At 44.6% G+C, this 13840-nt stretch overlaps 1 protein-coding gene across 1 annotated transcript in view; it reads right to left on the bottom strand.

Moving 5' to 3' along the window:
* The window catches only part of LOC138247000 (proton channel OTOP2-like), a 257239-nt gene that overhangs the window by 75769 nt on the left and 167630 nt on the right, over positions 1 to 13840 (bottom strand). The window contains exons 5-6 of the mRNA XM_069201748.1: positions 7717 to 7859; positions 3327 to 3456 (exon numbers count right to left, since the gene is read on the bottom strand). Of these exons, the coding sequence (XP_069057849.1) occupies positions 3327 to 3456; positions 7717 to 7859 (273 nt within the window). The remainder of the gene's footprint in view (positions 1 to 3326; positions 3457 to 7716; positions 7860 to 13840) is intronic.

Genomic DNA, 13840 nt, shown 5'->3' with positions numbered 1-13840 from the left:
ATAGTTTGGTAATGCCCAAATCCATTTGACCCTTAAGTAGTAGACAGCTTTGATGTGTAATGAGAGTAATGTTTTTCCAATCAGTAATGCTTTATCACATGATTTTGGTCCCATTCATCATGCATGTTTGTGTGGACACAGTGACTAATGCTCCAACTCATATAATTTCACAAATAAGCACCCCAGGAGATGGAGGAGGTGACAAGCTCCAGTGTACCATCCATTGCCAGACCTTCAAACAATGGAAGAACGTCACATCATCAAAAATTTCAGTCTGAGTAGGCAAACTATTGTGGATTTATGTTGTCAGTTGGATCCAGATCTGATGCCTGAAAAAACAAATCCAACATGCATATCACTCTTTCTTAAACTCATGTCAGTATTACACTTCCTGGTGACAGGATCCTTCCAATATACAGTGGCCATATCTGGTGGTATGTCCCAACCCATGTTCAATGGTGTGTTAAGAGACATGCTATCAGCAGTGATGAAACACATTGGCAGCTATATTATGTTCCCCAGATGTGAGGATTTAGCCAATGTGAAGGCTGACGCCATTGAACAAATCTATTGAACAGGAAGCACTTCCGTTCTATCAACGTGTAAGTTTTCTGCTTGTCAGATCTCTACATCTCAAACCTCTGTGCCTGGTTTCCAGGTTCAGCCTGTGATTTCTTTGTAATGTGGAACAGCACCACATCCCAGCTGATGTCACAACTGCAACCAGAGAGGCCACGGCTGGTTGGTAAGTCACATATGTCCTGATTTTGTGTATGCAATGTAAGGTGCTGCAAACATGAAGTGAGTGACTCATTGTGGCACTTACGTCTCATTCCAAAACAGGAGACTCAGCATATCCAAACCGTTCTTGGTTGTTGACACCACCGAGAGATCCAACTACGCCAGGGGAAGTCTGCTTCAATGAGGCCCATGGAAAAACATGGTGGGCAGTGGAGTGGTCTTTTGTGCTCCTGAAGGCCAGATTTTGCTGTCTGGACAAGACTGGGGGAGCCCTCCTCTACTCAACCGGGAAGATGTGTCAGATCACCGTAGAACGCTTCATGCTCCATAACAACGCCCTGCAAAAGAACATCCATTACATCCCAGAGGAGGGGGAGCCTGCGGTGCCACCGGGTGCGACTCCTGATATGCCAAATGAAGATAATAGTGGTGAAGAGGAAGGAGCTGACTTGTGACAAGATCTCATCGACAGCTTCTTCCCATGAGTGTAAGTATGTAAAAAGATGTCATGACTGTGACTGTACAATAAATTGTAGTTGTGATAGTGTGTGGAGTATATTTTTTTAAGTAGTGAGGAAGCTAATACTCAGGCAAAATCTGCCAAAGGGCGTTTGAGGGGGAAGCTTTTAACACATTCACATTTTGATGATGTTGCTTTGTTTGTGTCAGATTTTTCTAATAGACTTTGTTCTCCAACCGTTTACTATGTGACTTGTGTCATATGTATGGTTTCATAAGTATTCTCTTTATTTTGTTCTTTGTTCAGGTACCTTGATCATGAGATCTTTATTTGGGCATTTCAGAGTTGTGACTTTGGCAGGTATATCGTGCTGTTGGGACATACAAAATGGACATGGACTGTTCCTGGGAATGTATTTCACAGACTTTGGGTGTAGAAGACCTGTGTCAAGATAACTTGTACAGGGATAGGATGGAAGTGCAGAAGACTCAGTTGGACTTGTTTGTTGTTGTGTGGTAGCCATGATGCATCATGTATGTCATCATTTGGTCAGTAAAAATGTTGTTGTAGGCGAAATTAATGTCAGTTCCCTTCACAATGGCTAAATACTCTTTTTGTCTGAACTATTTGTAGCTGTTAATGCATTTCATCATTGTAGGCCAAAGTGTCTGTGTGGCACATCACCGACATTTGATTGTGTCATACCACCAGATGCAGTAGCACTGGATTGTAATGACCCTACGATCAGGGTCAGTTGTACTGCCATCTGTCTGGGTGTTGCATTATATGAGGTTGGCTTCCTTTTGGGTGTTAGGGGATATGGCTCCAGCTGATGACACCAACCATATCAATTTTGCCTATTTAATAGGACAATGTCTGATATGTCCATTCCTACAACGTTCTGGGAGTCTGTACCTGTTTATTTGGTGGCCTACACAATATGATTTGGTCTGAATGTCTGTGTTTCTGACATCTTGACAGCCTATGTGCTGAACAATGTAATACAATATCTTCTGAACAAGACACTTGTATGTATGTTGTGGTGTGTAATGGCTGTAATCCTGAGATGGACACTGTGTACATGCAACATATCCCTGCTTGCACAAGTAACTTGTATCTTCATCGTATGTTTCACATGGTCTTACACATCTACATAGCTAAATGTGAATTTTAAGACAGCAGACAACGATTTTGTGATGGGTGAATTTATGACAATGCTAAGACAGAAAATACATTTGTGTCAGAAAGAAAAAAAAATGAAAAGTGAAGGGGTCAGTCATGGTGAATGAAATCATTAGAGTAGATGCCACCACATTGGAAGTCCAAAGTCCAGAATACTCCTCTCATTGGAACTGGAATGTGGTTCAGGATCAGTCCACAGAGTGTATGTGTGACACACAAAGGAGGATATTAAGGAAGAGGTTTCTTGCTGGCAGTGGTGAGTGTCTTGCCATCCACACCTTCTGGATTCTTTCATGGATGTCCCCGCTTGTGTGTGTGTGTGCGGGGAGGGGTCAGCAGCTGCAGAGGCAGGGATATCTGAGGGTGGTTGGACTTCTGGCAGACTGTCCCTTCCTGTGACTGCGGCAGATGTACTTGGGTTTGAGTTAGTTGGCCCGCAGGAAGGGGTGGATGGTGGTGGAAAAGCACTCCTTAGGGTTGTGTGGATGTCCCTCAGCACCACTGTGGGCATGCCCATGTTGGAAATGTGGTCAGTCAATGTTTGGATCATGTCGCTCTGCTGCTGCTTCATTTCCCGGAGTTCAGTTAAAACCTGGCCTATCACGTCTTGGGACTCCTACTAGACCCCCAAGATGTGACTGATGGTATCCTGGTCGACAGCAACCCCAGTGGCCTCACTCCCCTGGTCCACAGCATCCCTCCCACGCACCCCACAAGCCTGTGCCCTTTGCACAAGGTGCCCTCTCCAACTGGGTCCTGGACCCCCAGTGTCAGGAGTGTTGGGTTGCACCTCAGGATCCAGGACTGGGGACACAAGATTGTTGAAACTGTGCTAGGTACACAGGTTGAGGGGGACGTTGCAGCCTGTGATGTTGATGCAGCGGGGCTGGGAGGTGTCATTGAGGGCACAGTGAGACTTACTGTTGCCGTCTGACCAGGTTACCCAGATGTGCCAGGACCGTCATCCAAGTCCACAGGTCCAGAAATGTTGTCATCACTGGGGGCTATATCTGGGGGTGGAGTGTGAATTTTGTCGGTAGAAGAGGTCTGCTCAAGGGCTGTGCCAGAACAATCTGTTGAGTAAGAGAGTACATTGTTATTGGTTGAAGTGTGACAGCTACCTCCAAAGGTTTTGTGTTACAGTAAGTAGAGACATGGGGCATTCTCATGTGATAGGTTAGCCTATTGTGTCATGACATGAGTGAAGCTTGCTTAAACTATTAGACTCAAACAGCTCATCAGATGTGCTGATCAGCTGCACTTTGAATGAGGGAATGGAAATTACATCTTACCAATAGTGAAGCCAACACAGTGGAGATGCAACATGTGCATTTGACTATTCAGAGGTCTAGTTAAGTGTGATCCATGCAAACACACAACTGTTGTATCTGTATCTGCAATCATCATGTGTGCAGTGCTGTGCCAATGTGTTTGCTGCTGCTACCATCTGCTGATGCAGCTTATGGCCTTAGTAATACTTGGTGTACACACTTGGTAAGGTCTCATTCCTGTCCTCAATGGTTTAATCGTAGGATACCAGGTAAAAATGGAGCTAGGTAGACAGACACATCTCTGAGTTGAGCATGAACTGTATTTTGCTTACTCTCAGGTGAGTACAATTCATTTGAGAGATAATATACAGGCGTATTTGGGCAAGTGATCATTGGGGTGGTAGTTGGAGTTAAGGAAACAGCGCCTATTGGGCTTGCAGTCAGGTCACTCCCTTTACTTCCCAACACTTGAAAAATAGTATACTCCTGAATGAGGAAACTTCATTTGAGAGTTCACTGACAGGTGTATTTGGGCAAGTGAACACTGGGCTGGTGTTTGGAGTTTCAGAAACAGGACCTATTGGGCTTTGGATCAGATCACTCCCTCTTTTTCCCAACAGTTGACAAATGGTATACTCCCAGGTGAGTAAACTTCATTTGAGAGTTCACAAACAGATGTATTTGGTGAAGTGAACACTGGGCTTGTGTTTGGAGTTACAGAAACAGGGCCTCCTGGTAGTTACAGTTGGGTTACTCCCTCTACTTCACACACTAGACAAATGTTGAGTATTACATATCTGTTCCCAGATTGCATTTAGGTTGGAGCATACATTTACATGTTGAGACATACCATGAGTCCTGGGATGAATTTTTGATATTGAAATACTTACAGGCACCATTCCAACTTATGGCATGCGATGGACCTTGATAGCTGTGATGTTAGGCCCAACAATACACATTGACAGTCTTACATGTCAGATACTCTGGGTATGGAATGTTGTTCATTTCAATGAATGTCACAGTGGCTGAAGCTGAGCTGTGAGCATGCATGACAGTTTTGGTATTGTAACTTACCAGACACCACTCCCCCAGGTAGTCCTGTCAAGCCCTCGGGATGCAGATGGCCAAGACCTTCTCCTCCCAGGGACAGAGTTGTAATGGGGCACTGAGAGGGCCACCACCAATCTTGTTGACCTCAATCTGTTGCCTGGAGGCCAGGGAATGCACCTTCCCCCTCAGGTCATTCCACCTCTTCCTAATGTCCTCTTTTGCGTGCATGGTGGCGCCTACAGGATTCACACTGTCGACGATCCTTTGTTACAGTACCATTTTCCTACTGAGGAGTGTGCTCGACTTTGGGCTCCCAACTTTTGTGGCTCTACTCCTATGATTTCATCCACTATGACTTTCAACTCATCCTCTCAATGGGGATTTTTGAGACATGAAATGGTGGAGAATTAAAGTGGGTGACAGGGAGTTACTTACAAAAGTAAAGTGATGTGGGGAGTAAATGGAGAAAAGTGTGTGAAAGGGGTTTTAGGGATAGTAAAAAAAAGGGGTGCCTTATCTCTCTGAACAAAATCAAATCTTGGTTGCAGTAGAGGTGCAAAGGATCATGGTCTTGGAAGGGGTGTATTTTATAATGTGATTTGTTATGTCCACTGGGCCCCTAATTGTTAGCTGTGTTTTTTTTAATTCATCCAATGGCACTTGTCTTTTGTTTTGCTGAATGCGTACAGGGTTGGTCGACCGATGTTGGCTATCTGCAGCAAGGGGACCACCATGTGGAGTGTGAGTTTGTAATCGGCTTGGCGGTTGATGGCGCTGGAGTACGGACCAACAAGCACTTTGGCTTGGTGGGTGGCAGTTCTTCCGGTATACATCGTATACCGCTTTGGCGGTCAGGCCCTAGGCCTTGAGTGATGAGCACCCTCTGTGGTCACATTGAAGTTTTACAATTTAATCAAATTGATTCACCTTCATCCTTTGGGTAATGTGCCATCGCTCAGTCATTGATTGGAATATTCTTAGTATCTCAATACGTACCCAATATTAACTACATAACAGCCTTTCAAGACCTGTGGAATCATCAGTGCAGGAGCTCCAATGCTTTGTCCGCCAGAAAACACTTGTAAAGCTGATGAAGAAGGAGAAAGAACATTCCAAATGTCTTCCCTCCATATTTGCAGTCTTTGCTGATGTGTTCAGCAAAAAGGGAGATAACACACTTCCACCACACTGGGAACTTCACTGTGCAGTTAACTTGATCCCTGGAACCTCCATTCCTCATGAAAAAGATAGACTAGCTATTGAAACATGAAAGTATTGCCTTCAAATATTTAACCATAGTTCGTAAGACAATCTATATAAATAAACCACAATTCCTGGCTGATTAATTCCTTCAGTACAAGGCCTTCAGGGTTCTCCGCTCAGAAAATAACTTGCTCCTACACATTCCTAAATTTAGAACAAAGACTTTTAAGGATAATTCTTTTTCCATCACTTTGTCTAAATTGTGTATTTCATTACTCCCTATAACTTAGCCCATTGTTGAACTCATGAAGAAAGGGATTCTATTTCATTGGGGAAAAGATCAGGACTTAGCCTTCTCTAAGTTAAACAGAATCTTTACTACCATACCTATTCTTTGTCATCCACTTTAACAATTGACACATATCATGGAAACAGATGATTTGTCCTTTGCCATTGGAAACAGTTTTCAGAGGATAGTCCTGATTCTTCAAAACCATTACTTTAAACACTAACGACCAAACGTCTAACCATATAGGCAAGTCTATTGTAAACTGCGACTACACCATTCACGAACCTGGAAAGATGTTTTAGTGCAAATGTCATATTTAAACAAACCACTGCAAAATACAACCAGTAGAGAGGTCTTAGTGGATAGGTCACTGTGTCACAAACCACTAGTAAAATGACTCTTCATCCTAGAGAAAGGTGTGAGCAAAGAGGTCAGTCTGTTGTAAATGTCTACTACACTGAGCTATCACCCTAGAGAAATGTCTTAGTGACAGATTAATGTATTGCAATTTTCTACTACAGTTATTCATCACAAAGGAGAGAGGTCTATGGAAACTGGTCAGTATGTCATGAAACAGAACTATACTCTGCTATCACTGTGGAGTGAAGTGTCAATGTACAGCTTAAACTGTTGCAAAGCACTACCATATATATACATCATGTGTCAGTGTAGAGCCTAGTTCACTGATAAATAATACGCCAGCATTAAAAACGGGATTGTAGATCAGATGACATATTTTGCAAATAGTGTCACTATTAGAGAGTAGTAGAAAAATAATAGTAATCTAACTTATGCAATAGCTTAGTAAATATCTTTAAATCTCAGAAAGTTTTATAAAACACACTAACTGGATGATGTCATCAGTGATGTTATTTAAGATGTCATCTGTGATGTCACTGGCCATGTCATGAGTGATGTAATATGTGAGGTCATAAGCATAAGCTGTTTTATTTCTCTACATATGAACATCACATTTACTAAGGATATTTCCAAAGATGCATAACAGTCATCCGTGTCCTTACACCTTATTCCTTTCCCGTCATTTCTTAATTTACGTTCTCAATTACATAGAGTTTGGGATGATTAATTACCCACTGTCCCTCTATCTTTTTCTAACTAAGCAGGGGCCACCACTGCGTTTCCTGGACCCTGCAATCCATTTCTGCATCATGGAGGCTGATAGCGTAGCAGCTCACATCTATATTATGGGAATTGTTCATGGGCACTGCAGTCTTATTCTGGGAAAATCCCTGCCCCCTGTAATGCACGTTGATTTGTTCGTGTCTCGTGTGACTCACATCTATAATATGGGAGCCGATATGACTCCTGTGATAATCATTTTGGGATATATTAATTTCCCCCCGCTACCGCATCTTGATGAAAGAGAATGTCCTGCCCTACATTGATGCTTGTCTTTATTGTGGAGTTTCGTGTGGCTCTTTCCTGTGCCTGTGTGTAAAATGAGCGATGGCCTGGCCCTAGAAGCAGACCTGTCATATAATAGGACAGGGCTTAGTTACCTTCCATGCTGTCTTCGAGGCAGTCTTCTTCCTTTGTGTAGTTCAAGGCCTCCATCATTTCTCTGGTCAAGTGGCTGGACTCATCAGTGATTGTGGCCATCCACACAGAAAGGTTGGTGGTGAGGACCAGCATCAGGCCGCATCTGATTAGGAGACAAATAGGTTGAGAGTAGCATATGTTTGCCTGTACAAAGAGCTGGTATCATAGTGTGCTGTTACAGTATAATGAATATGCCAAGGGTAGAGGTGGCATGTTTGAGCAATGTGCTGGTATTCCTGCAAGGTGTTCCAAATCATGAGTGTGTGAAAAGATATCTTGCAGACAAGACACTTATTTTAAAATAATTCCAATACTATGCATACTTCTTAAACCACCCGTCTAAGTATCAGATTCCAATACAGTTTACTCACTTTCTGCGTGCAGCTCTGTAACCCTGAAGATGGGAGCCTGCTCATGGGTCTCCACTGTTCACTAGCGAGTGCCAGTGTAATTCATTTTGAATGGTGATAATAGTACACTGGCCCAAGGCCACTGTTGTCCTTATTAAGATGTGGAGAGCCAAGGGCTTTGTATGCTAGGATGTTATATGCGGGTTCTGGTTCCAATGCACATGTGGTGAATGTGATATTTCTGTGGGCTTCAGTATAGTTCCCCATTTCCCCCAGCATTATTATTGTTCCTTAGTGTATCTCGAAGGATGCTGTTTGGATTCTAGATTGTTGTCTTAGGTTAATGCTAGGCAAAGATCCCTGCTGTGCCTGTATGTCATCCAAAATTAAGCTGCCACTTCTAGCTACCTATGTCGATGTGTCTTCCTTCCAATGGTGGGGAACCCCTGCAAACGCTAACTGAGCTCCCTCCTGTAGGGGCGTCGAGAAGAACCAAGCGTGACTGCATGAGCAGCAGCTGCAGCCCTCCATTCCTGCTCACCCATTCCTCATTAGGCGGGACCACTGTGACCCATCTGGTGGCATGTTTCTGAACGGGCTTCTACGTCAGAGGTTTACACTGGAAGAACCGGAAGAAGCTCAGTTGGTGTAAACGCAGTGCTTCCCCGACTTTAACTGAAGCAATGGAATCGTGAACTATGCACGGCAGAAGCCCCAATCCACAAATGAGGCCCGTGGCCACATCTTGTCTTTTCGAGGTGTATTGAGAGATCATGGTTGATGAATTCCTATCTTTCCGCAAATGCTAAACACTTTGAATAGGTTTTTGCTTAACCTACTTAAAGTAGTGGATAAATTATTTTTCAAAATCAGGTTTTTGTGTGTTCTCTAAACATACAATAAAGGAGCATTGTTTATGTCCACTCTTTCTCTGTTGAAGCCTATGCCATTTTCCAGGGCTGTGAATACTGCTATTAGCCCAATATGTGTAATTGTTGTTGTATACAGTTTGTTGACGGAACCAATGGGTATGTGTAACGACCAGGAGGTGCCAGCTGAGGCTATGCAGTCTTTTCTCATGTCCAGTGTTCGTTCTTCTTTTAATGCCGCTTCGTCCCGGCTTCCTCCTGCTGGTCCACATTAGAAGCTGGTCTCGGGGGTCCCATAGTGGCTAGCAAAGTGGTGATTTGACTTGCACTGCTACATCTTGATGTAAGTACTGTCTGGGCTGGGTGCTCATCAGCCCTCCTCATTGTTGGAGGATCTTGGCCCCCACAAGACGTTCGTTCAAGCTCTGGCCGCATTACTTCTCCTATCGTGCCCAGTCAAAGATGCCCATCAGTATTTCCTTTGTAAGACTTTATCAATCCATCACTGTAAGTTACTACTTCCTGTTTTTCTAGGTCATTTCCTGTTTCATTAGATATTTAAGGAAGCTGTGAAGACCTGATCACTGTGTTACAACACAGTGGGAGGGAATTATCTTTGCCAGTTCATGTCAGTCCTTGCTGCACTCATTTTCAGCTCTCACGTCCTGTTATTCCAGGCTTGTTTTTTCTGTTTTTTTCTCTAGCCAGAATCTTCTTCACATCTGCCTCCAGTTAGCTAAGGTTAATGAGGTTTTTAATGCCAAATGCGTTTTCCTCCTTCAAGTCAGTGTAACCTGCTCCTTTCATGGGCGAAATGTGCGGGATAAGGGTGGCTGACAATAGAGGTCGCTCATTCCACGGGTATTCAAGAAGCAATGCTGCCAATGAAGTCCTACTATCAGCCTTTGACTGTCTGGGGCAGAGGCAGCGCTGAAAATGAGGTATAAGTAGCTAGTCACTGCAGAGGAAGATTTCATGAAAAAAAAATATAAATCATTTTTCATAGGTCTTCATTATTAATTGCTAAATGACCCAAGGTAGTCAAAACCGAGCACCGATGTGAAGATTGGAGATTGTTTGTATTGACTGACATCTGTTGCTGTCACCAAACCTGCATAACTAAGCTAAATATCATTCACTTTGATTCTCTCCATTGGTAGAGGAGACAGAGATGTCATCTAGGATCACTGCAAAGAAGCAGGCACTTGCATGCTAATCTCTGCATCCACTCTACTCCATGATAATTTCTCTTTCATTGTAACTGTTGTGTTCCTTTCTCAATATTAATGTTAAAGGGAATTGAGAGCATCAGTTGAAACAAGCATTGGCATGTTAAAGACTCTCACTTTTAAAAACGTCCTATTAGTGCAGATTTAGGCCCTCATTCCGACATTGGCCGGCGGCGGTCGCCGCCGGCCTGTCGGGGGCCGCCAGAATACCGTTCCGCGGTCGAAAGACCGCGGCGGTGATTCTGACTTTCCCGCTGGGCTGGCGGGCGGCCGCCTTCAGGCCGCCCGCCAGCCCAGCGGGAAAGAGGCTTCCACGATGAAGCCGGCTCGGAATCGAGCCGGCGGAGTGGAAGCTGTGCGACGGGTGCAGTTGCACCCGTCGCGTATTTCACTGTCTGCAAAGCAGACAGTGAAATACATTTAGGGGCCCTCTTACGGGGGCCCCTGCAGTGCCCATGCCAGTGGCATGGGCACTGCATGGGCCCCCAGGGGCCCCGCGACCCCCCCTACCGCCATCCGGTTCCCGGCGGGAGAACCGCCGGGAACTGGATGGCGGTAGGGGGGGTCGGAATCCCCTCGGCGGCGCAGCTAGCTGCGCCGCCTTGGAGGATTCCTATGGGCGGCGGTACACTGGCGGGAGACCGCCAGTGTTGCCGGTCCGACCGCGGCTTTACCGCCGCGGTCGGAATGCCCATTGGAGCACCGCCGGCCTGTCGGCGGTGCTCCCGCGGTCCTCCACCCTGGCGGTTTGAAACCGCCAGGGTCGGAATGAGGGCCTTAGTTCAGTAAAGGAAAGTTTCTTTGTGTGTAAAACACAAGTGCATGTGACAAAAAGATATTGAAATCATTGGACGTTTATAAGATATTGATCTGTATAGAAGTGAAACTTAGACAGCTAAAAACTCTTATGTGTAGAATGTGGATTATCAGTTGGAGGGGATGTGAGTCCTCACAAAGTAATACTGTTACAATTCCGTAGCAAGTCCATTTAGGCTTCAATAATTTAAACACCTGAGCTTAACCCTTGGTAGCTGTAGCATAGAGCAGACATGCTTAATTTAGGAGATTGTTTAAAGCAGTGGTTCCCAAACTTTTGACTTCTGTGGACCCCCACTTTATCATTACTGGAACCCGGGGATCCCCACTGAATCATTATTGGAATCAGGTGACCCCCCCACTGATTCATTACTGAAAGCTGAGGACCTATCCTGTTCATATTATTTAATTTTCTAAGCAGTCGTGGACCCCCTGAGGAGGCCTTGCGGACCCCCAGGGGTCCCCGGACCGCAAGTTGGGAACCTCTGGTGTAAAGCATTTATCAATACCAAAAAAGTTGAAAGCAGAAAATACACCACAGTACAAATTCCACTACAGTTTATAAAAACAGAAACTATTTTAATGAACAAAATGAGACCGAAAAGAGAAAAATTCAATAAGGGAAACCGGAAATATGCATTTTGAAAGTTTAAATTAAGTTTTGCAAGCAACCGTCGCACAGGACTGGGTAAAAGTCAAAAGTTAAGGCTGACCAGGATAGAGCACAGGTCAGATACAGGGACCAGGTGTGACCTGATTACGACCTTGGTGGAGGTGATTACTCTGTCCCAAATGTGACAGATATCCTGTCTGCTGTGTTACAAGTTCCATAGGTTATAATGGAACTTGTAATACGGCGGGCAGGATATCCGTCACATTTGGGATGGAGTAATCCCCTCAGTAAAGGTCATAATCAGGCCCTTGGTCTCTAAAATGGAAGTCAAAAATCCTCTGCGTGCCAGTGTAGCAGTCCGTGGCAGAGATGGGTTCCACGAGGCCGAATAGACATTGGATGAAGTCCTGGTAAAGCTGTTGACTTTTGTCAGGAAAGCTCAAAGTAGGATAAATTCACAGCCAAGGAAGGTCCCTTGCTGGCCAAATACCTTTGGCACCCTTGCCCAGAGAAGAGCTTTACGTTTGGACTTAGTCACATTTTTGGAGCTTACATTCATTCAGGCGACCAAGGCTGGAAACTGCAGCCAAACGGGGGTCCACAAGACCAAATACCGTCTCTGCAACACCTAGATAAAACAAATTTGCAGCTGCAGAAAAGCTCTGAAAGGGAGCAACCTGAATATTTCGCCCAGCAGCAATGCGCCTTCATCGGATTGCCTTGGCAGGTTGGTCCCAGTCTCCTGTCAGCTCTCTAGGAAAAAGTCCTTGACAAAGTTTCTAAGTCCCAGCTTTTAGGATTAGGCAAGAGAAGTACACTCTGACACTTATCCAAGGGGGTCAGGACTCACTCCAGGGGAAACCACAAGAAGAGTCCAGGGCAGATCCAGTTGGAACTGGTTAGGTGGCCTCTTCAGGAAGGTGGGCTGCTTGCAGCTTTTTTGTCCCTGTGGCTTAAAAGGTCAACCAACTGACCCTTGGAGGCCACTTCTTAGTCTTGGGCATAAATCGGAGCAAGTTCAGCCCCTGGGATCTCTTCCAATGGGTCCAACAGGTGCAGTCCTTCTTCTGTCTTCCACAGGCCCAGGTTTGTTCTGAAGGGCGGACTGAGGATACCACATGTATGCCTAGTGTCAGCATCTTTGTGGGGGGAACTCTTACCACTTCCTAACCAATAGGGTAAAAGCTCCCAGGGGAGCCCCTACCCACTTTTGCAGCATTTCCTGTGTGTTTTACTGTAAACTATCCCACTGTGCCCTTCACTACCTAAAATTTACATTTGCAGACCCTTCTTCCTTTTTCAGAACTCCCTGTGCCCACCCAGAGTAGTGGCTATGATAATGGGCAAAACCTCCCTTATGGTCACTCAAAAACGGTTCTTGGGGCAGCCCCTCTCCCACTGAGATTGATGCCTGGCTGGCTAGGAGGACAATGAAGGTGGGCTGTACATCTGTTTGTACAAGTTAGGCTCCTTTTGAAGTGTAATTTGAGTCCTTGAATCATTGTCCTAGCAGCTCCCAAGTTGAAGTTATCCGTTATAGCGTGTTATAATGTAAGGCAGTGCTTTACTATGGGAGAGCTGGCATTACCACTATGAAAAATGACGTTGGAGATTCTTCACTGTCAAGAGTGTAAAACACAAGTGCATGTGTCCAACCTTTTTAAACAACATGCACCCTGTCCTATGAACATTTAGGCATTAATATAATATAAGCATTAAAAAATAAGGTTTCGGCCTGGCAAAAGGTTTATTTTGCCAATTCGAGTTTTGGTTAAAAACTACACAGTCAGGCTGCAGGGCGGCCCTGAAGACATGCTTTATATTGTCACGTAAGTGTTGGCACCATAGGTGCTGCAATCCAGTAGTGAAATGTAACTTACAGACCCTGGGTACACTGGTATAGGTTAGTTAAATGTGCCAGTCAGTGCTTTTAACCAATTCAGCAAGGTGTTAATGGTCAAGGCAAATGTCCTGGAGCCTACTTGGTTCTCTGGGTCTCAATGTACAGAATCTTAAAACCAACAGCATCACATAGAAATATGGAGGTGATCATGCAAAAAGAGCTATGTTCTTAGATTATGATAATTAGGATCAGATCTGGTGGAAGAACTCTAATGTGTGATTGTTATGTAATGTATGTACATCAAATTTCTATTTTTCTGTTCGTAATAATACATTTGAAAAATGTTTTAGACAAATATTTTTGA

Source organism: Pleurodeles waltl, chromosome 7, assembly GCF_031143425.1.
Source record: "Pleurodeles waltl isolate 20211129_DDA chromosome 7, aPleWal1.hap1.20221129, whole genome shotgun sequence".
In the NCBI taxonomy this organism is placed as follows: domain Eukaryota; kingdom Metazoa; phylum Chordata; class Amphibia; order Caudata; family Salamandridae; genus Pleurodeles; species Pleurodeles waltl.
This window is presented reverse-complemented; position numbering and strand designations above follow the sequence as displayed.